Source organism: Apteryx rowi, unplaced genomic scaffold (genome assembly GCF_003343035.1).
Source record: "Apteryx rowi isolate R43461 unplaced genomic scaffold, aptRow1 scaffold_46, whole genome shotgun sequence".
In the NCBI taxonomy this organism is placed as follows: Eukaryota; Metazoa; Chordata; class Aves; order Apterygiformes; family Apterygidae; genus Apteryx; species Apteryx rowi.
This window is the reverse complement of record NW_020450716.1, coordinates 2,110,762-2,134,620: the sequence shown is the minus strand read 5'-3', so window position 1 is coordinate 2,134,620 and position 23,859 is coordinate 2,110,762. Positions and strand designations below refer to the sequence as shown.

Genomic DNA, 23,859 nt, shown 5'->3' with positions numbered 1-23,859 from the left:
TTTCACTCACAGGTTTTCAGTTTTTCTCTCTGTTTAGGGGCGAGAGGGGGAAGGGCGAGCGTTTGTTTGCTCCGTTGTTTTATTGTTACTATTATATCTAAGCTCGCCCAGTTTTTCACAGCCTGGYCTCGCAAAACGAGCAAAATCTTCCGAAGAGGATTGTGTGATAGGTGTTTATTTTGCGAAGAGAATTGAGAAGTCTCTACGCATTTTTACATAAAGCACGGGGACTTGCTCATTCGCGAACATGTTTGCTTCCCTTCTGCCCAATTTTTAGTCGTCCCTAACTCTGTTGTGAATAAGTGAAAGTGAATCAGAAGGCAGATGTTTGACCAAAACCATGGCTTCTTCAGGAGGCTAAAAAGTTCTTTGAAGAGTTAACTATAGTAAATGTTTATGAATTTAAAAATAAGGGTAAGAAAAGCTCAAAATTGCCTGTATTATGTTGATATTTTTCTTGGTTAGTGGAAAGGTAGAAGGCCAGCCCAATGGTGACACAATCCCAGCTGAGCAAGCCAATCCTTCAGATGACACTGGTGCTGGGAGTCGTCAGAATGATCAGATAGTGCAGAAAATAGAGGAAGTGCTCTCTGGAGCCCTTGATACAGAGCTGCAGTGCAAATCAGGTAAATGAAAACACATTTGGCGAATATGTTCTTATTTAAGAAGATTGTCATAGTTCTTAACACCTAATCATTTTTACAGAGATGAAAAAGTACTTTTCAGTACTGCCTCTCTCACTGAGCTTCATCTGAAAAGCTGTATATTTATTGTAATGTTCGTTAAGTATTTTTCTGTTTACTATGATTTACAGCTGTAGATTGACGAGGAAATGAGTAATCTAAAAATTGAAACTGGTTGATATACAAAAGTGTTACTTAGTGTGCAAAAAAGCTACTTTTCTTTTTATCTCTCTCAGTTACAATAATGCTAACATCTATACACAGTACTTGTAAATATAGAAGAAGTTATTCGTAGGTACATCTAAAGACTGTTTTATGCTTCATTTTGTATATACCTGCTTCATGGCTTCAGTATGGAATTTTCAATTACAAAGCTGATACTGATACAAGTAGAAGCTTTATTTTTAGCAAGGTTTTTTAGATTGGTTTGTAAGATTATTTTTAAAAATCATCTATTAGAATTCAGAGTTGTATGATTAACTGTTTTGGCAAAGTAAGTTTTTTTTTTTTTTAAATAATGAATAATGCCCATGCTTTTAAAATGTAGGTATTCAGATTGAAGTCTTTCAAAGGTCGTGAAAGATTTGTGTAATATTCTCATAACATCAATAAATTACCCAATTTATCTTGCCAAAAATTTGCATATGAATATCCTTTCTTATGGGACTAGTCCTTTCTGTAAAATTCCTAAATCATTAGAGTCAGCAAAATGAAGGCTCTAATGATTGCATTTTTAATTTTTTGAAGTTCAGAATTAGGTGGCTGCTATGTGCTTGGTAAGTATAGTTCTGAAGTGATTTGTAAAAGGCATCATAGAAAATTGTGACAGGAATTGTTTAGTTCAAGGACTATTTATGCAAGTTTTGGGGATTGCTTCTCCTTTCTTTTATGCACAGTGGCTTGTTTACCCTGAGCATTTTCAACACTCTTCTTTCAGATATGTTRTATAATCAGCACTTTAGGCTGGTCCCTAATTTTTTTTTTGTGTTCTTCTGTCTTAGAAGAATGAGACAAGAAATATGATAGTAAGTAAGTGAAACATATTAGTGTGGTAGTAAATAAACTTAGCCTATGATATATGTCGCCACTGTTCATATCTAGAAAGGAGTTATGTTGTTGTTAGACAAAGTTAGGGATTATCTGAAAATGTGTGTAGAAAAGGTCATTTGACTCATTGTTCCTTTTTATAGCATTCAAGGGAATGTTGATGGAAACACTTTTTTTTTTTGTTAGGTTCATTATGTAAAGATGTGCGTATGTTTAAAACTTCCTGAGATACACAAGTGTTTATGAGATCTTGGTCATGTTCATTTAATAGTATTGCAGTTACCAACGTTTTTTGAAAAAAAAAAWTTTTTTTTTGGTAGTGTTTATTCAAACATTATACTTTCTAATCACAGCCAGATTATAATTGGAGAATCCACATGGCTCCGCTGGCCAGTATAAACGATTATGGTGAGAATAGCATGCAGGCAGACTTGAACATATAGTTCATATTTAGTCAAGATTTTAATGTTATTATAATGGGAATGCCTTTTCCATGAAAACATGGTACTAGATCCAAAGAAGGAGAAGAACTTAACACAGATTCAGATTAGGGGGAATGGAGGTACAGAATTAAAAACAAACAAACAAACAAAAAAAAACCCTAATCCAAACCTCAGTCTTCCTCTTCCCGCTCAGCAGTTGCCTATCCCTGCAGTCACCTGAAGTCATTGGGTACTTTCCTGTTTGATGCAAAAGCTCTTTAGGTGCTTATAGTTTTGCAGTTGTTCATGAAAAACACAGTCTGAGCAGCTGGTTGCTTGCCACCCCTTAAAGCCTGCTTGGGTTCAAGGAAATAGATGCTGTTTCCTCAAAGACGTTTGAAGAGCTTCATCAGTAAGTGAGGAACTTGATAAGTTTAGATCATTCCTAACACATCAGCCAGATTTGGCTAACTGACAAGATGTGGTGATAAGACGTTTTAAAGCATAGTAGGAGGTCATGGTACTGCTGGCCACATTTTATACAGTAGGCAGTTAAGACGATTTTCCTGAAGGATGGGAGGTCTTATTTCAGTTACATCTGCAGCTGCTATAGTTTAAAACCACATCTTCAGCCTTCCAGGAGAATGTACTACCCAATTGAATGTAGATGAAAATATATCCAAGTACTTCTTGAAAGGGATTGTGTTCCCACTGAAACTGTGTCACTGACCAAGAAGACTTGATTAACTTCTTGAAAGTAGAATTACTTTTTTTTTTTTGAAGTGATTACTGGGAGGAAGGATAAGAAAGAGGGCAAAATAGGGAGTGTGTGCCAGTTGTGATAGTTTGATAAACAAGATGTGGGTTTCAAATTACAATTTTTTGTACCTCTGTCCATGTACTTGTTTACTAGTTTAAAACTACTTTTTAAAGGCTCTTTTAATAACATTTACAAGGGAAATTTCATTTTCTTCTAGATGTAGACAAAGATACTGTGAAAAATAGTTCGAAGTCTACAAAAAGGAGTCCTACTGATGAAGTTGAAGATGAAATTCCTAGAAAAAAATCAAAGAAGAACAAGAAACACAAAAGCAAGAAGAAGAAGAAAAAGAAGAAGAAAAGGAAGAAAGAGAAAAAGCATAAAAAGCAGCCAAAAGAGTCAAAACTGAGTGCACGTCATGGAGAACATGCAGACTTACAGCCTGCATCTCGCTTGATGCCAGAGAATTCAAGCTCCAAACTGAGTATACAGCATGGAGGATCTGGAGATTCAAATCTGGCTGTTCACATGCAGCCAGAAGAACTGTGCTTAAAAGTAAGTGAGGAGCTTGATAGACAAGCTTTAGGACTTGGTTCTCATTTGAGAGCTGATTCTCAGCCACCTAAGGAAGATCTTGCAAGTGAGAAGGGGAATTTGTGTGCAGCAGATCCTCAATTTAATTTAGAAAGCAGCAAATCTGATATCCAAGAACATACTAGGATAACTCAAACTAAAATTTGCACTAGAGAAGAACAAATTAAAGAGTCTCATGAAAATATTTATCCTGTAGCTATTAATATCAGTGGAAAGGGTGAACTTCATGTTGATACTGGAAATGATACGTTGTCTAGCATCCCATCTGGAGCTGACAATAAATCTGAACTTCAGAAAGATCCAGAAGTAACTTCAGAGGTAGTAGAAGCACTAAGAGATTCAGAAGATATTCTGAAGTCTAAAGGCACTGGGGAAGCTTTCGATACAACTCTTGAATGTGAGACCATGGAAGTGCTGAAGTACTCAGAAGCATCTCTAAGATCTGTGGCACAGATGGGAACAAAAGAATTAGAAATAAACTCAGAATCTGTGTCTTTGGCAAGTGATTTGACAACAATTCCTAAATCTGCAAGTCAGGCAGATTTGAAAACTGTGAAGTTAGCTCACATGTCTGTGGCCATGGAAGAAGTGAAAATTCCAGAAACAGCTGAAGAATCTCTGCATATGGGAAACGTGAAAAGTGTAGAAAGATCTTTGGAACTAGGGGATGTGACTGGAACTTTGGAGCCAGCCGTAAAGCCCCTAACTGTAGCTGATGGTTTGGGAATGGCACAGTGCAGCCCCATGGAGAGTGTGAATGTCTTCCAAACAGCCTTGGAACCTGTAGCTATGATGGGAGACGTGGGAGATAAAGAAACAGACCCAGATGTGGCTTTGCAACATGCTTTTAAAATACCTGTAGCAACAGCTTTAACCCAGGTGGAAATGAAAAGTGCCAAAATACCCCTAGGACCAGGGGCTGGAACAAAGGTTAAAGATGTTGAACCAACCAGAGGCTCTGTGCAGACAGAAAATGTGAAAGCTTTGGAAGAAGCTCTGGAACCAGTTGCTGTGGTAAAGACAAAAGCTTTGGAAACAATTGTGGAACCTGTGGGTGTGATAGCAAAAGATGTCAAAGCAACTCGAGAACATCTGGAAGTTGAAGTTATCAAAGGTTTGGAAGGAACCATTGATTCTGCAACAGTTTTAAATGCTTCAGAAGTGGTCTTAGAGCCTAAAGTGACAGAAACAAGAGCTTTGGATAGAACCCAGGTATTTGCAATTCCAGTAGAAGTAAAGAATGTGAATGTGGCTCAAGAATCTCTACAAATGGGAGGTGTGAAAAAAATCCCAGAGGCTAATGATTTGGAAACAGCTTTTCAAGCTGTAGCTGCGACAGAGTTAAAAGCAACAGTGAGCCAAGAGCCTCAGCAAACTAAAGATTCAGGAGCAGCCCTAAAATATGTGGCCACAGAGACGAAAGGCTTAAAAGCAACTTTAGAACCTGTAGCAGTTGTGGAGGCATTTGTCCCCAAAACAGTTCCAGAAATCCAGATGGCAGAGGGTTGTAAAGGTCCACAAGCAACTGTGGAAGTTGTGGCGATAGCAGGAATAAAAGGTACAGAAACAAATCAAGCTGCTCTGCAATTGGAAAATAATGCTTCAAAAATTCCAGAAGCAACTCTAAACCCTGTAGCCATAACAGAGGCAAAAGATTCAGAGGGAACTTCGTTATTGAGACGAGTAGAGGAGCTGAGAGAATCAAGATCTGAGAGTGAGTCAAATGTGAAAGGTTTGGAAGCAGCTCCCCTGTCTTTGCAGAAGGAAGATGTGAAAGGTCCAGGAGGAATCATAAGACCAATGGCTATGCTAGAAGAAAAAACTTTGGAATCAACTTCACTGTATTTGCAAACAGAAGATACAAAAGCTTCGGAAGGAGCCCTCAAACACGGGGCTGTAGCCAGAGGTTTAGCAGCAGCACTGGGTTCAGCAGTGGAGTCAAAAGGTTCAGAAATAAATCTGGATCGTATGGCAGGAGTAGAAGCAGCCTCAGATGCTGCTTTCCCAGCTATGAAAATCGGAGATGAAAAACGTTTGGAAAGAAGCATAACTTCTGTGAGAACAGTGGAAAGTCTGGAAACAACCTTAGTATCTGTCTTGGAAACAGAAGGGAAAGATTCAGAAGCAGTGCTTGACAGAGCCAGGAGAGAGGTGAAAACATCTTCATCACATCTGCAGATGGAAGATGTGAAAGATTTCGAAGGAGATCCTGAGTCTTTGTATATGGCAAAGATGAAAGCTTTGAAAGCAGTCTTTCAGCCTGTGCCCATTGTAGGGGCAAAGGGTGTAGGAGAAAATGTGTGTTCTGAAGCCAAAATTGGCACCCAAGTTCTGGAAGCAAGTCCAGGACTTGTGGCCTTGGAAAGTTCAGAAAGAACTCCTGAATCTGTGTTTACATGTGTAAGCATGGAGCCAGTTACAGAATCTGAGGCACTGGCAGAAGTGACACATTTGAAAACCGCAGCAGAGAGAGAACCAAAACACGTGGAAACAATTGTAGAACCTCTTGTTACAAGCAAAACAAAGAGTTTGATCGTTTCACAGTCTGACATCATGACAGATAGAGAGTTGGAGATAACGTCACAAACTGAGGTAACAAGGGAGATGAAGGATTCTGAAATAGCTACTGGATCTACATTTGTAAAAGTGAGAAATTTAGACAACTTACCAGAAGTTGAGACAGTTTTAGAGGTAAAAGATGTGGAAGCAAGTTCAAAAACCTTGTACTTAACAGAAGTGAAAAATTTGGAAATGGTTGTGGGATCTAAAACAAGGTCACTAATGCAAGACTTGGGAACGACCTTAGAATGTGAGGCGACTGGAGAAGTAAAACATTCTGAAGTTGCTCCAGAAGATCTGAACAAAGCAAAGGTGAAGAACAGAGAAGCAGTACTGGAACCTGCGCAAACAGTGATGGTGAAAACTTTGGAAAAAAATTCAAAATCTCTGCACATGGAAGAGTTGGAAACAACTGTAGAATATGAGATTGTAAGTAAGCCAGAAAAAATCGAAACAGTAATAGAATCCCAAACTGTCAAAACAGTAGAATATTCCAAAACAACTCCAGAATCTCTGCGGACAGCAATGATGGGCGATTCAGAAGCAGTATCTTTGCCCAGAGTGGAAGAAAAAATTGTGACATCAGAAGTAGTGACAGAAGTAAGAAACTTGAAAGGAACTTCGGAATCTAAGATTTCAACAGATGTAAGAAATCAGGGACCTACTGTAGAGTATATAATTGCAACAAGGAGGACAGGTACAAAAAAAGTTGAGTCTTCACATATGATCAGTTTAAAAGATTTGGAAGAAGCTTCAGGAACCGAGAAAGGAATGAAAGTAAAATATTTGGAGGCAGCATCAGAAGCTAGAGAAATAAGTTTTTTGGAAAGTAGGAAAGAACCTGCAATAGTAGAAAGGAAAGATTCTGAAAGAGTCATGGAGCCTGAGGTATGCATGCATACCCAAGATTTGGAAACTTTTCAAAAATCTGAAGAAGTAGGGGTGATGAATRTTTTACAAGATGCTTCAGAAACATTCACCATAGCAAAACAACATTCAGAAGCTGTTTCAAAGTCTTTGCACACTGAAAAGCCAGAACATCTGCAAGTAGTTCCAGATGCCAGACCTGCTGCAGAATGGAAAAGTGCAGAAGAGGCTCCAGAAATCTTGAGTGCTGCTGAAATGAAATCTTCTGAAGCAGTTCAGAAAACAGGGGATGTGAAAGATCTGGAAACAATGCTGGAACGTGAAGTAGCAACAGAAGTACAGTATCCAAAAGTGGTGCAGTATCAGCAAATGGAGGATGTGAGAGTTCCAGAACAAACTCAGGAATGTGAGATACAGGTTGAGAAGAAAGATACAGAACAAACTCTACCATCTGAGCCTTTAATAGAAGTAAATGGTAGGCAGACTACTCCAGCAACTGTGGCAGGTCCAGAAACAGCTTTTAGTTCTTTACATGCATCAGATGAAAAAGACTCAGCAGCAACTCCTGAATCTGAAATGATTGGAAACCTAAAACACTTGGAAGCCGGTCCAGCTGATGTGGCAGAGACAAAAGATTTGGAAGCAGCTCCAATACGTGATGCTGTTGTAGAGCTGAAAGATTCAGAAGCAGCTGCAGGGACAGAGGCAGAGGCAAAAGATTTGGAAGCAGCTCTGAGACCTGAGACTGTTACGGAAGAAGTTCCAGTACTGGTGGTGGAGGCAGGAGAGTCAGAAGAAATTCCACAGGCTGAAGCTGTGAAAGAAGCAGGACAGGCGGAAGAAGCCAGAGATTCAGAAACATCTGATGTGCAGCCTGATGTGGCAGCACGAATGAGAGAGACTCTAATGAGACTTGAGAAAGTTTTTGAAAAAAGCCATAGAAGTGATAAAAAACACGATGCAAAGAAACAAAAAAGGAGTCGCTCTAAGTCTCATTCCAGGTCTAAGAAGAGGAAAAAAAAATCAAGGTCAAGTTCTACTTCCAGGCGTTTAACCTCTAAAAGAGCACGTTCTAGGAGCAGAAACTATTCGGATTCGAGAAAAAAGCATTCCAAATCTAGATCCCGGTCTGTGGAGAAAAGAGAGAGGAGAGTGTCTTCCCGGCGGTCCAGGCGCAGACGTTCCAGGTCCTCAGACCGCTACAGGTCTAAATCCAGATCAGCAGAAAAGAGAGGAAGCAGATTGTCCTCCGGGAGGTCCAGGCGTAGACGTTCCAGGTCTTCTGACCGCTATAGGTCTAAATCCAGATCAGTGGAAAAGAGCAGACTGTCCTCTAGAAGGTCCAGGCGCAGGCGTTCCAGGTCTTCGGACCGTTACAGGTCTAAATCCAGATCAGTGGAAAAAACACTGTCCTCCGGGAGGTCCAGGCGTAGACGTTCCAGGTCCTCTGACCGCTACAGGTCTAAATCCAGATCAGTGGAAAAGAGCAGACTGTCCTCTAGAAGGTCCAGGCGCAGGCATTCGAGGTCTTCGGACCGCTACAGGTCTAAATCCAGGTCAGCAGAAAAAAGACTGTCCTCCCGAAGGTCTGGGCGCAGACGTTCCAGGTCTTCTGACCGCTACAGGTCTAAATCCAGATCAGTGGAAAAACGATTGTCCTCCCGAAGGTCTGGCCGCAGGCGTTCAAGGTCTTCTGACCGTTACAGGTCTAAATCCAGGTCAGCAGAAAAGAGACTATCGTCTTGGAGGTCCCGACGCAGACGTTCCAGGTCCTCTGACCGTTCTAAATCTAGATCGAGGTCTTCAGAAAAGAGAGGGGGCAAAGAATATTCCTGGAGGTTCAGACACAGAGGGTCTGTTTCCTCTGATCGTTCAAAATCTAGGTCTAGATCTGTTGAGAAGAGGAGTCGGAAGGCATCTCTGCGGAGGTCTAAACGTCAGCGCTCAAAGTCCTCTGACCGTTACAAGTCTAGATCTAGATCAGTAGAAAAAAGAGATCGGAAGCAATCATCGCGGAAGTCTAAACGTCAGCGCTCAAAGTCCTCTGACCGCTACAAGTCTAGATCTAAATCGGTGGAAAAAAAGAAGGAGTCTTCACGAAAATCTAAGCGTCGTCGCTCAAAGTCTTCTGAACGTTTTAAGTCTAGGTCTAGGTCTGTTGAAAAAAAGCGCAAGGAATCTTCAAAGAAATCCAAACGGAAACGCTCTAAGTCCTCTGACAGTGTTAAGTCAAGATCCAAATCTGTGGAAAAAAGAGAGAGCAAGTTACCTTCAGTAAAGTGCAGCAGTAAGCATGTTGAGTCTTCTGAACATCAAGAGACAAGAACCGAATCTCCTGAAAAAATAGATGGTCCTGAACCTTCTTTGACATCTGAAGGCAGCTCCTCCAAATCCTCTGATGGTCCTGTGTCAATAACTTTGTCTGCTGAAAAGGTAAATGGTCCAGAGTTGCCATTGACATCTGAAAGCGGATTTTCCAAAACTTTAGATAGCCTTGAGACAAGATCCTCATCTGTTGAAAAAACAGAGGATCTGCAGCCTTCTGTGATGTCTGAACTTGAAAGCTCCAAGGCCCCAGATGACCAGGAATTGCGATCCATGCCTGTGGAAAAAACACAGGTTTCCGAGCTTTGTCTGACAACTGAAAATGGGTGTTCTACCACCCTGTATGACTATGACTCTGAATCCACACCAGCTGAAAAAACACTGGCTCTGGAATCTTCACCACTACCTGAACTTCCATGTTCCACATCCAAATCAAGATCCTCATCTGTTGAAAAAAGAGGGGATACAAAACCTTCTCTGGTATCAGATTTTCAGCTCTCCACATCCCCTGAAAATGAGTTGAGGTCTACATCTCTCAAAAAAATACAGGGTCCAGAGCCTCTTCTGGCATTTAAAAGTGGATGCTCTGTATCTTCTGATGATTGCAACTCAATCTCCTTGTCCTTGGAAAAAACAGAGGTTCAGGGGTGTTCTCTGGTGTCTGAAAGTGTGGTCTCTGACTTTACTGATCATCATGAATTGAGACCTGCCCCTGTTGAAAAAATAGAGCTTCAGAAGTTTTTGCAGATGCCTGAAAGTGGATCTTCTATATTGGCTGACAGCCCTGAGTCAAGGTCACTCTCTCTTGAAACAGCAGTGGTTCAGGACACCAAAAATACATGCTCCAAATTCCCTGATGTCCATGAATCAGCCTCCCTGTCTATTGAAAAAGGCAGGATGCAGGAGCCTTCTCTAGCTTCTGACAGTGGATGCTCCAAGTCTCCTGAAAGACATGAATCAGGATCCAGCTTTGCTGCAAAAGCAGAGGTGGTTTCATTGATGTTGGAAGATGGGTCCTTCAAGTCACCTGATGGAAATGAATTAGGATCCTTATCTACTGAAAAAGTAAATGCTCCAGATGCTTCTCTGTCATGTGAACGTGCTCCTACTGAGGTCTCAGATGACCTCGTGTCTGCTTCATCTTTTGAAAAAGTGGAGGAAGTTGTTACCGCAGCTGTAGGGGAAAGCTACAAGTGTTCTGAAGTTCATGAGTCCAGATCATCTGTTGACAAAGATCTAGGCAGTTTGGAATCTTCACAGGTACTTGAAATTGGCTGCTCTGAATCTTCTGAAATCTGTGGATCCCTGCCAGCTGAAAAAATAGAGAGTATAGAATCTTTTTCAACGTCTAAAAGTGGATTTCCCATGTGCCATGATGGCCGTGAGTCAAAATACAATTTTTCTGAGAAACTGGAAGGTGCAGAACTGTCAGTAGCATCTGAACTTAGGTATTCTGTATTTCCGGAAGGCCATGAATTGAGATCCACTGCAGTTGAAAAGTTAGATATACAAAAGCCTCCTCTTCCACTGGTAAGGGGATCCTCTGAATCCACTGATGTTTGTGAATCAGTAAGCTCTCTTAATGAAAAATCAGAGTCCCAGATGCCTTCTCTGACATCTGAAGGTGGACTGTTCCTCTTGCCTGATAGTCATGAGTTGAGACCTATCCCTGCTGAAAAAGAAGTGGAGGTGCAGAAGTCATATTTGGCCTCTGAACTTGGATGCACTGTATCTCCTGATGGCTACAAGTTGAGATCTGCCTCTGAAGAAATACAGGTGCAGGAGCCATCTCTGATGCTGGAAAATAGATGTTCCATTTCCTCTGATGGTCATGAGTTGACATCCACCCCTGCAGAGAGAGTTGAGGTGGAGGAGTCTTCTCAAATGTCTGAAAATGAATACGCAATGTCCCTTGATGGCCAGGAGTTGAGATCAACCCCTGTTGAAAAAACAGAGGTACGGGAACTTTACCTGACACCTGAAGGAAGGTGTTCAGTCTCCCCGCCGATCCAGGAGTTGCTGTCATCCCCTGTTGAAAAGGTAGAGGTGCAAGAGTCTTTAACACCTGAAAATGAATATGCTGTATCCTGGGAGGGCCAGGAGCTGAGATCTAGCTCTCTTGAAAAAGTAAAGATGCAGGAGCCGTGTGTAATACCTGACAATGAATATACTGTATCCCCTGAAGATCAGGAATTGCCATCTTCCCTTGCTGAAAAAACAGAGGTACAGGAGTGTTCTTTGCTGTCTGAAAATGAATATGCTATATCCCCTGACGGCCAGGAGTTGAGAGCCAGCTCTGCTGAAAAAGTAGAGGTGCAGGAACCTTCTCTGACGTCTGACAATGAATACTGCATGTTCCCTGAAGGCCAGGAATTACAGTCTACCCTTGTGGAAAGAACACTGGTGCAGGAGCCTTCTCTAATATCTGAGAGTGAATGTGCTGCATTCCCTGAAGGTCAGGAGTTGCTGTCTACCCTTGATGAAAAAACAGAGGTACAGGATTGTTCTCTGCTGTCTGAAAATGAATATGTTTTATCCCCTGAAGGCCGTGATTTGACATCCAGCCCTGTCGAAAAAGAAGAATCAGAGGAACCTTCTGAAACATCTGAAAGTGAAAGTTCAGTGTCCACTGATAGCCAGGAGTTGCAGTCTACTCTTGTTGAAAAAACAGAGGTGCAGGAGCTGTCTCTGATGTCTGAAGGTGAATGTGCAATGTCCCCTGAAGGTCAGGAGTTGCAGTCTAGCCCTGCTGAAAAAGCAGAGGCTAAGGAACCTTCTCTGACATTTGAAAATGAACATGCTCTGTCCCCTGAAGGCTATGAATCAAGACTGACCCATGATGAGAAAGTAGAGGATATGGATTCTTTGGCATCTGAAAATGATCATTTGTCTTTTGAGGGTCAGGAGTTAAGATTCATCCCTGTTCGGAAAGCAGACGTGCAGGAGCGTTCTCTGACACCTGAAAGTGAACGTTCAGCATCCCCTGATGGCCAGGAGTTGAGATCTCCCCTTGTTGAAAAAGTAGGTGGTCTGGAACCTTCTTTGGCATTAAATGATAGATCCTCCATGTCTCCTGATGGCAGTGACTTGAAATCCATCCCTGTTGAAAAAATGGAGGATGGGATGTCGTCTTTAATGCCTGAAAGTGGATGCTTCATGTCCCCTGATGGCTACAGTGTGAAATCTGCCCCTGGGGAAGAAATAGGGGATGTAGAGCCCTCTTTGATATCTGGACATAGACATTCCCCATCCCCTGATCACGATGGCCATGAGCTGAAATCTCCCATGGAAGAAGAGGGTCTAGAATCCTCTTTGACTTCTGAACATAGAAGATCCATGTCCCCTGATGGTCATGACCTGAAATCTACAATGGATGAAGACATAGAAGATATGGAGCCCTGTTTGACATCTGAACATAGACATTCCACATCCCCTGATGAGCATGAGTCAAGATCTACCATTGGTGAAGAAGCAGAGTACCCGGAGCCACCTTTGACAGTTGAACGTAGACGCTCCATGTCTTCTGATGGCCATGAATCGAGGTCTACCACTGGTGAAGAAATAGAGGATGTGGAGCCCTCCTTGACAGCTGAACGTAGACATTCCACATCCTCTGATGAGCGTGAATCGAGGTCTACCACTGGTGAGGAGGTAGAGTATGTGGAGCCCTCTTTGACAACAGAACGCAGACACTCCACGTCCTCTGATGAGCATGAGTCAAGGTCTACCACTGGTGAAGATGTGGAGGATGTGGAGCCCTCTTTGACAGCTGAACGTGGACACTCTGTGTCTCCTGATGGGCGTGAATCGAGGTCTACCACTGGTGAAGAAGTAGAGGATATGGAGCCCTCTTTGACAGCTGAACGTAGACACTCCACGTCCTCTGATGAGCATGAGTCGAGGTCTACCACTGGTGAAGAAGTGGAAGATGTAGAGCCCTCCTTGACAGCTGAACGTAGACACTCCATATCCTCCGATGAGCATGAGTCGAGGTCTACCACTGGTGAAGAAGTAGAGGATATGGAGCCATGTTTGACAGCTGAACATGGACGCTCCACATCCCCTGATGGACGTGAATCGAGGTCTACCACTGGTGAAGAAGTAGAGGACATGGAGCCCTCCTTGACGGCTGAACGTAGACATTCCATGTCCTCTGATGAACATGAGTYGAGGTCTACCACTGGTGAGGAGGTAGAGGATGTGGAGCCCTCTTTGACAGCCGAACATGAACACCAGGAGTCACTTTCCATGCCTCTTGAAAAGCTGGAGGAACAGGATTCTTCCTTTATGCCTGAAAGTAGGCGTTCTGAGTCTTCTGAACACGAGAGATCTAGATCCAAATCTGTTGAAAAAGCATCTGACAAAGAGTCTTCACGAAGATCTAGAAGCAGACGCTCAAAATCTCTTACTCGCCAAAAGAGTCGATCGACATCTGTTGAAAAAACAGCAGACAAAGAGTCTTCACGAAGATCTAGACGTAGACGCTCCAGGTCCACTGCTCGCCAAAAGAGTAAATCCACATCTGTTGAAAAAACAGCTGACAAAGAATCTTCACGAAGATCTAGACGTAGACGTTCCAGGTCCACAGCTCGCCAAAGGAGTCGATCGACATCTGTTGAAAAAACAGCTGACAAAGAATCTTCACGGAGATCTAGACGTAGACGCTCCAGGTCCACTGCTCGCCAAAGGAGTCGGTCAAAGTCCGTTGAAAAAACAGCTGAAAAAGAGTCTTCACGGAGGTCTAGAAGCAGACGCTCCAGGTCTTCTCAACGCAGATCCCAGAGGTATGATACAGAATCTCGCTCTAGACGGAATCGCTCCAGATCAGTAACACGCAGAAGAGCGTCAAGATCAAAATCTAATCGTCGCTCTCGATCTAGCTCGCTGTCTCGTTCAAGGCACAGAAGGAGAAGTAGGTCAAGATCAGCATCAAGAAGAAGGCGTTCTTTATCAAGAGATAGACGTAAAAGATCTCAGAGAAATAGATCAAGATCTACTGATAGAAGAAGGAGAAGATCAGATTCAAGAGATCGTAGAATATCACTCAGGTTACGTAGCAGGAGTCGAACACCTATTCGTCAAAGACGATCAAGGTCAAGAGGAAGAAGACGGAGCTCTAGTAGGTCACCAATTCGACTGCGGCGATCAAGATCTTCAGGGAGAAGAAGATGTTACAGCAGATCACCTGATCGTCGAAGGTCCAGGTCATCTGAACGGTTTTCAAGCAGATCACCTAAACGTCTTACAGACTTGGGTAAGTAATAATTTTATCTTCATTAATTCCATGGTCAGGTAGTACTGATTGGTTTAAATGCAGCCTGGTTTTAACACATCTCTGTAGCATTCATAAGGAATTTCTTGAATTGCTTTTAGGCAGTGACTTTTAATAAGACAACTTTTATGTTGAAACTGAATCTATGCATACTATTTGGATGAAAATTGCATTTAAAGCAGAAATATAACTTGCTTTTAAAGCTTTTATACAAAGGTAGTCTGCTGTAGTCTTGAGGAACACTGTTCATTGTAACACTTAAAAAAGACCCAAGTACTCTCTGTAAGAGTTATGAATCACTRGTTTGTTTTTACTGAGATCAAACTGGACATGAAAGAACAAGCCAAAGTAAATGCCAGTAGGGAGATTTCTTAGTTCTGTTGTCAGCTGTAATGCTTGTTTATCTGTTTCCCTTACTGTCTTGCCTCTTTTCCACTGTTATTTTTGCTACTCAAAGCTTTGCTATATGAAGAGGGGCACTGTTGAACTATTAAACATGTGATACAGAGGATTTATGGGCTATGCTCCACATTTTTGTGGGCTTGAAAAAGGTCTGCTTTTTCCTCCATTGTACCCTTGAATCTTGAGGTGAGCTTCCCTGTACTGTGATCCTTTCTACTCAAGTTACGTTTTCAGAGACTCCCAGCCAATACTGAATTTTACTCTTAACTCCACAGTGTAGATAAGTTAGCATACTTTTTATTCTTAACCAGAGTCAATTAATAACATGGATGTAGCTAGCTGGTTTCTAGCTTGGTTTAATACAGGTTCACTGTGTCAGTAACAACTGTCCTGTGAGGATTTCTAGGTTGAGGTTTATTTGCAGGCAAGGCTTCAGGCTGCTGACATATACCAAATGCTGGAGAGCTTATGGTATGGAAATGAATTTTAGATCAAGACTTTTCAGCACTCATTCTTGTGCTACATGGGAATGTGGAACATTCAAACTCTGCTGAAGATATGACCATAAACTGTCAACAGGGACAGTGTTCTTCAGATATCTGGTTTGTGACTGGGGAAACTCAGGGAAAAAGAGGAAAGTAGCTAGATAATGGAAGTTAGGAACAGCATTGCATTTTATTTAGTTGGATCTGTGATATCTTTCGTAAAACCACAAAGCTTTAGTTTCACTGATTCCTTTCTGAAGGATAGGAAACAATTTTGAGTATTGAAAAAGTTGATATTCTTCAATTTCTTTTACTTTTGGATAATTAAGTAAATTTGGTCAAAAGCTGTGAGAAACTAATATATGTCCAACATACAGTAAATGAACTCCAGTTTTTCTGTGTCCTCTGCCCAGTCTGGAATACCTTTGTCTTGGTTTCTGATTTTATGTGCTTCATTTTCTACTTGGCTTTAGACTTTGCTCTTTGCTGTGGTCATGGGCATGTCAGTTATGCCTGCTGATATTAACGTAGATTTATGCTAAGAACTTAGGGGCAGGGATGCTTGTTTCTGAAAAAATTTCCAAACCCAGCTGATTCAGAAATGAAAGTGAAAATCCTAATGAACTGCATCTATCTACTGTGACTGGAGGAAGAGGGGCCTTGTGGTTTTCTTAGTATCTAAGTTTCATAAGGAGAAATGAGGTTCCTGTTCTGAGAGTTAAGCCCTCATGTATAGTGTGGGAATGGGCTTCCTCTTGTGGAGCTTAGGTTCTTTCAGTTTTCTGTCATAAAGTTACCATGGAAGCCCCTCTACCAGAAGTATTTTTGTGCAGAACATGAGAATTAATGGGCAGCTTTGAATCTGCCTTTGATTACTCCGCAAATTATAGCTATATACCTTTATTTAGGATTTTTGTAAAGCTGTGTGCTTGCAGAGATGGTGGTAACTCATTTGCAAACTGTGAGATCACACAGGAACATATAAAACATGCTTTCTTTCCATTCCCTATTTTTGTGCTATGGTCACATGTGCTTTTTTCCTTGATAAAGCGAAATACTCTTTTATTAACATTTTTGTGTGTAATTGTATTTTATACAAGTCTCAATGCTTATGTTTTCTGTTGATTGGTCATAAGTAGATTTCAGGCTGGGGACTTCCTCAGGGCCTTTGAATGCTCTTCAGAGATAGCTAAGAAAGGGACTTCGGAATTTAAGCTGTGTGACTATAACCCATTATTTCTAAAATTAGAATGAGTCAACAAAGTAAAATAGGCATCAAGAGTAACAAATGGAACTTTTGAGATTTGGGAGATTTTAAGTTCTGAAATTTGGACTTCTGTGCTTTGTTTTAAATATGCAGTTTCACTTGTTTGTTGGATAGACCTGAAATTAAAAAAAAAAAAAAATGGTCTGGGGGAAAACTAAAATTTTAGGAGTTTTCACAGATTGTAAAAATCCACAACGTGGGTAAAATCTTGTGGTTTTACTTTTGTTTAGTTTAATAGAAGTGCTAATTTAATATTAAACCAGAATCTGTAGAAAATCATGATCTTTCTTAAAATTTTTTAGACAAGGCCCAGCTACTTGAAATAGCCAAAGCTAATGCAGCTGCCATGTGTGCTAAGTCTGGTGTTCCCTTACCACCAAGCCTGATGCCTATGTTAGCTCAAAAGAAAGATGACAAAGCCAATAAGTCGTCAAGAGATACTCTAAAGGAGCTCACTGAGGTAAGTGAGAACAACAGTATCAAATTAAATCTGAAAATAAGCAAGCTATTTTTTGAAGCTCCTAGTCTAACTGTAATTCTTTGTGCTTAATCTGTGTGAAAGCTGGCTTGTGGTTTGAACCCTTATTCTGTATACAATTTTTTTGTCATGAAAACAGGCTTTTTAATTTCATGGAAATATGTGAAGTCCAATTCTTGTGCTTTTTTGTTTTAATTCTGTTCTAATTTTGTTAGAATTGGTAGTTGTCCTTGCAGTCCTGTTAATAAAAACCAAAGCTTTCAGTTCTAGTTCTTGTCTTAATATTTTTAGCTATTTTTTTTTAAATGAGTTCAGGCTGCTAAATTTTATCTCTGGGTTAAAATGCAGGGTCTGCTTCACATATTTCTATGCTTTTATGACTTCTATGATATTTTTAAAGAGAGCGTTTTTGTTGCAATTCTATCTCATTGCAATTTTAATATACAAATAGAATGGTTTTGATCTGATCATGGGGAAGAATGGCTTCTTGTTCTCTTATTGTAAAAATGTAACATTTTTCAATTTGATGATTTCCTATAAGATTTTTCCCAGAAATCAGAAAATTTGAACTGAAAAAATATATATTTTTTTGTATCAGCAAAGTGACAGTCCTCAGATAGAAGTTTATTTATGGAAATAAATAAAAAAARATCATTGAATTAAGCAATATCAAATTGCTGAAGAAGAGTTTCTCATCTGTGTGTGGGATAGTGGAAGCAGAAGCACTTTCCACTAATAAGTTGAGATAGTGCAGATAGACTGTGCAGATGTGTTGGGTGGTTCTACATGTTCCTGACCAGGATCTAAGGTAGCTAATGCTAACCTAGAGCCAAAAAATCTGCCCCTTCTTTGCTATTTCCAACTATGGTAATCTGTTTGATGATGTTGCTGTTCCATGCTCTGTTGAATCAAAGCTTGCTGTAGAAGCAGTCCTGGGCATCATCTTGTGGTACTTTGTCCAAGTGAAGAACCCTTCCAGAGCATAGTCAGCTTCTCGTAAAGGAAGCTTCAGTGTCTTTTCTCTCTGCGATGTAATCTGCAAAATGGACAAACTGCTTTCAGTTAAGTGGGAGCTGACTTTAACTAGAGACAGTACGTTTTGTTGATTACCTTTGTGAATAATGGAGGCTTTTTTCCTGTTGCCTAAAGAATGTGCTTCAGTCATTGTTTGGAGGAGGCTTGACACAGGAGAGCGCAGGATTTTTTTTATAGTGATTGACAAGAATGGTGCCGTCAAAGTATTATTTTTAGTGACAGAGCTGCGTCTTTGCTCCTTATATGCCACCGATGGGTCATTAAACCATACCATTCGTTTGTCATTTCACAAGCATCAGTTCATGTCCCCTAAGATAGCACAAGTACACATATCATTAGTGGGAACATAATAAAAGCATGATTCTAGACTGTAGTGTTTTTAAACTCATTTCAGGCTGATTCAGTTACTGTTGCTACTGGTAAACAAACATCACTGGTAAGTATAACCAGTAAAGTGTTTTTCATCATAAAAGTCCAGCCTGACCAGAACTTTTTTTCTGGGAGTTCTCTGGATGCTGTATCCCCATAGCAGCTGTATGTTTTTAGGTCAAACCTCTGTTGCGTATAAAATGGCGATGTCTTGTTTACTTGGCTAGCCTCATGAAATATTTCAAAGGAGATCTGAAGTCTTTTAGAGCCATTGCTTCTGACTGAATACTTGAACTACCAGTGGAAGTTAGAAACTATTTATAATTCTTAGGTTTTCATATGTAGTTGTATGAAAATCTTCTAGAAGATTTTCTTGGATTATACTTTCTGGAAGGCTTTAATTAAAAAAAAAATTGTTGTAAAAATGTTTTTTGTCCTTTTCTGTTGAAAGCTTGAGGGTTTATTCAGAGCTGTGTCCTCTCCCCCCCCCTTTTTTTTAATTCCAGAAATGCAAGAAGATTGCTCAAAGTACAGATGATGTGATAGTGAACAAACCTCATGTTTCTGATGAAGAGGAGGAAGAACGTCCTTTCTATAATCACCCCTTTAAGCTCAATGAACCAAAACCCATTTTCTTCAATTTAAGTGTGAGTACTCCTATAATTTACAATATTTTACATTTTGGTTATTTTTAAATTCTGAGAAAACTTTGCAAGTAGTTTTACAGAAATTAAACAGCTGTCATCTTGATGAAATTACAGTACAATGTTGTTAAAAGTTTGGTAGCTTTTGAAATACTCTTGCCACAATAGGAAACTTAATCTGCAGCCCATGAAATTATGGTCAAGTTTCCATAGTTGGATTGAAACTGCTTTTAATTATGTCTTTTTGCACATGTTCAGCTTAATAACAAAAAGAGGATCAGTTTTGCTTCACATTCTCATTGCAAAAATATTAGTATGAATTTGCAAGCAGCAATGGAAAGTGCTTTTGGAAATGCACTGAATTTTTAGAAAAGTACCACATCAAAAGCATTATGAAGTGTTCTAAATAAAGTGATGTCATCTGGTTTGCACAGACTCCAAATCTTGTATGTCTACTTCTGCAATAGATCTGGAATGTGAATTAAAGGAGAAAAAATGTCTAGTAGTTTCAAAACTAGCCAATAAAGAAATTAGTGCTGTGTTAAGAATGAGGATCATTAATGTTGCCTGTTACTAAAAGGGTCTAATATTTCCCATTAAATCCCCTCTCCCATTTTTAGGGGCTGCTTTTAGCTTTGTCAGATTGTGTTGATGTTTTCTGGGTTGTGAGAAGCATGTTGAAAAGAATAAAGCTAGGGAGCTTTTCTTCARATACATCTGATATTTGCATGCTTTGACACATAGATTAGAATTTGTCTAGATGATTATTTATTTWTTTTTTTTTGYCAGTTGTATGCAGGGGTTTTTTGTGCCTATGAAAGTCTGTCTGGATTTTGCAGGGTATAAAGTTGTATAAAAGTATTACTTTATACTAAGTGAAAATAAATGGCATTTATATACATATACATACATGTATGTATGTAAAAATATGTATTGCTTGTGGCATATACAAAATAAGCACTAATAAGGTATAAGGTAAAAACAGGTTTATACTTTGTATTGTRCCATTGGAAATTGGTACAATGAAACTCAAGAAAACAGGTTCTGAARAGGGATGTTCTTTAGTGGGTATGGGCCGCTCTGCCTGTTCTCTACAGATGTGACCCTTCCGCATCATCCTTTCCATTCTTTCTGGAGTCTAGTCTTGTTCGCATTCCCATTTCTGTTCCTTTGATAGAGGTTTCCCCAATATCTTGAGTTGTCTTGGCTCTGTTTGCTTCATGGCAGAAGAGCTTGTCAGAGATTTCTGTGTATTCTTTTAAGATACTGGCAAAAATTTCTAAGGAAGGCAGTCTCATGAACTTGATTTAAGTTGGGATTCATGCTGCTATCAAAAAATATTTGAAACTAGAAACTGAGAATTTTGAAAATTGCTTTCCATATCTTTAATAGTGTGAGACTTTCACCACATATGGATATCATAGCCAACATTTTTTACTGCCTGGAATTTTTGTTTCGGGGTTTTGTGTTACAAAATGCACCTGTGGCAGATAAAATCTTTCTCCTTCCCATGATGGGATGGAAAGAGAGAGGGAGGTTACTTGTAAGGGTGAGGTTTTGCTTATTTTTGTCTGCCAAATCTGATTTAAGAGATTTTGACATCTGGCTGTTCTTCTCTTACACTGCAGTTCATTGCTCTTACATGTTTTCAGGGCTATGCTACAACTAAACAACTAAAATAATTTGTTTTGAAGGCTTTGATTGATACTAGTTAGGGAGGATGACTGTTTTGTGAAAAATTTATACCACATATATTCAATCGGTTGCTTCTCAAAAACATGTTAATGAGTATTGTGCAGTTTCAAGTCTTAATTTTTTTCTAATTTTTTTTCTTTTAAGACTCCAAGTATAAAACCAGCACCACCACCACAACCAAAAAATCAAGTCAGCCTGTCAAAGGAATTTCCTGTCTCATCTGGGTCGCAGCATAGGAAAAAAGAAGCAGATAGTGTCTATGGAGAATGGGTACCAGTCGAAAAAGGCAAAGAAGACGGCAAGGATGATGTTTTCCCCAAACCAGCCATTGAGGTAAGGAAGGGAAGGAGAGCATATACCATAAGAAAAAAAAAAGTGTTACCTGTTCAATCTGGTCCCAAGTTGCAGCCTGTGAAAAAAAAGAATCGCTTATGTAGGTAGTATTTGACATTTTAATAAGCTACTTATTTGAACTGCTGCGATCTTCAAATTTGCTCACAATGTTCGTGTGAGCAATGATAAAAGCAACCTGTACCCATAGCGTGTGCTTTTGTCAACTAGTAATTTCTTTGTGTCAATAGAATTTAAGCTTTTGCTTGAAGATAAAAAAAAAAAAACAAACTTCTTGTTGTGTTTTTTGCCAAGATTAATACCCCAAGACTTTCATAATAATTGAAATAGTAATTAAAATTGTCCTACCAATGTTAGAGCAATAATATTGAATTGAAATGTAATCCATTTAAAAATAGATTTGAAAGTATTTTTTAAAACTGCCATTTCATCTGGATGTATCTACTCATTTTTTGGTCTTACAATCACATTTTCTTATACCGTTGTCTTCCATAAAGCCTTCTAAAAGAAAGTCTAATGTATGCAAAATAAACTGGAGGAAAAAAAAGGAAATGTTTTTCCCCTTGAGATGTCTTCAAAATATTTTGTGGGTTTTCTATAATTAAATTAAATATTTAAGATGGAGATGTTACTTTTTTTTTCAAGATGATGTCACCTCATTCCATCTAAAGAATTGTTCTCATATCTTTCAAAACAATAAAAAAAGCGCCTTGGCTTCAATTTCTGATGAAATCATTTTTCAAACTTGGTGCATTTTGTCTTTCAGTAATATTCTAAAACTGTATGCTTTACTCCCTGAAGCACAGATGATATTTCCTCTGTGGCTTTTATAGCACCAAAGGCACAGTGGCTGGAATATAACTCATTTAACAGATGTGTTTTTATGGTATACCTCAAAGGCAGAGTTTGAGGGTCAGGCATTGAGCTCACTGCAGTCTCAGTGCAGATGGGAACTGTTGTCTGGCTGGCCTTTATCAAGAGCCAGTAATGAAGCCAAACGTTCTTAAATGTTGGTGCAGACCGTAATTCCTATTTACGAGTGTGTGTATATATACAAAGTCCTGAATATAGAAACTTTTTATACTAACATTTGGCCATGTTCTTACCAGGTGGTAAAAAGTCTTTTGTCCTTCGAATGGTTAATGATTTGCTCATAGTGCAGGCAAGCTCTGTAGATGTCTGCATCCAGGTTGCCAGAGACACTAGGCCTGGTTCTTTGACAAACAGGTTAGGTAAGCACTGATAGCTTGTGTATTGGGTATATAGAAGAGGCCTTAAAAATTTGACGTTGGAATAAATATATTCGACATAGCTTTCTTTTCTTTCTGTCACTTGTATCTTTATAAATGATTGTAAACATGTTGTCTGTTTTTACGTTTTGTAAATAAATATTTTTATTTGCATTTACCTTAACTTGGTTTGTGTTAAGGGTGATTTCAAGGGTCGTTAGCTGACAGCAGAGCATACTATTCCTCTGGGTGTGGCAATCCTTAATCTTGAAATACAGGAATATTCTTGTAGTGACAGAATCCCTGTATGCTTCTCCAGGGAGTCTGAAAGGTAACAGGGTGTTTCTCTGCTTAATTTTATAACTAATTTTAAAATTGGTTATGAGGACCTTTGGGGAAGAAATGGCTTCTTTTGAGCAACGTAAGCCAGGTAAGCTCCCTTGCAGCTGTAGTAGGGTAGTGGGGGAGAGTGTTGGATCCTCAGAAAGTTTGACATATTTTACCTCCATTCATTTTATTTGATTGCGAACTTTGAAATCTAGTTGTGATAATTCAGATGCAAGTCTGCATTGACATTAAAAAGTCATACATAATTTGTTTGGTGGTGTTTTGTTTTTATTCAGGTCACAGAATTGGAGAATAAGCGGTCTGAAGTGGCCCTTTTAATTTATTACTGATTGTTTTATTAAAACATTATGCTGTTAACAGAGTCACTTGTGATAGTAGGAGAGGGAGGAAAAAATCATGCTTTTTAGTAATCTGAAGTACCAGCATATCTCTAGAAGCCAGGGAAGCCTATGAGAAAGAGGCTATATTTGAAAGTCTGAAAGTATTGAATTAAAATGTATTTAAGTTTGAAATATATAGCAGTGACTATTTTATATAGAGAAGCCTTCTTGATCTAAAAATGCAGTAAATGCATTTAATGCATCAGCGGACCTACARAGTATGCCAAAAACTGCCTACTTCCTATTGTCAGCCTGGTCCTTTTTGCTTCCATATTTGTGCTTTGTTTCTGTGGGGAAAATGTTATTAAAACTCAAGACTGGAAAGGCAGAACTCTTGCAGGGAATAGCATGCTGAACTTGAACTGTTTTACTTGATTAAATAATAACAACTTTTCATACTTCAAGCAGAGATTTTTTTTTTTCAAGATCCAAAGCTGCCATCGAGTGTCTTGACATAATACAAAGCCATGATGGTCTCCAAAATGGTGACTGACCATGTGTGGGGAAAGTGTGTGGGAAATCTAACTAACCAGGGTACCTACTAATAGGCCCCAGTCCGGTAAAGCACTTAAGTACACATGTATGTTTAAGTATGTGAGTGGTCCCAATGTGATTTCAGTGGACTACTTGCATGCCTATGTGTATTG

General features: G+C 39.7%; 1 protein-coding gene across 13 annotated transcripts in view; it reads left to right on the top strand.

Moving 5' to 3' along the window:
• SON (SON DNA binding protein) overlaps window positions 1-23,859 on the top strand; it is a 41,075-nt gene that overhangs the window by 1,458 nt on the left and 15,758 nt on the right. For 8 of the 13 annotated variants that reach the window (XR_003255486.1, XR_003255487.1, XR_003255485.1 and 5 more), the window contains exons 2-6: window positions 466-626; window positions 3,130-14,511; window positions 16,986-17,143; window positions 19,072-19,212; window positions 21,049-21,237. Coding sequence is in view for 7 of the 13 variants with exons in the window: in XM_026077718.1 (XP_025933503.1) it covers window positions 466-626; window positions 3,130-14,511; window positions 16,986-17,143; window positions 19,072-19,212; window positions 21,049-21,237 (12,031 nt within the window). In the remaining 6 variants the exon portion in view is untranslated. Of the gene's footprint in view, window positions 1-465; window positions 627-3,129; window positions 14,512-16,985; window positions 17,144-18,075; window positions 18,254-19,071; window positions 19,213-21,048; window positions 21,238-22,364; window positions 22,488-23,638; window positions 23,829-23,859 lie in introns of those variants that run through there. The other 5 variants (XR_003255489.1, XR_003255488.1, XM_026077717.1 and 2 more) reach the window with 5 other exon arrangements.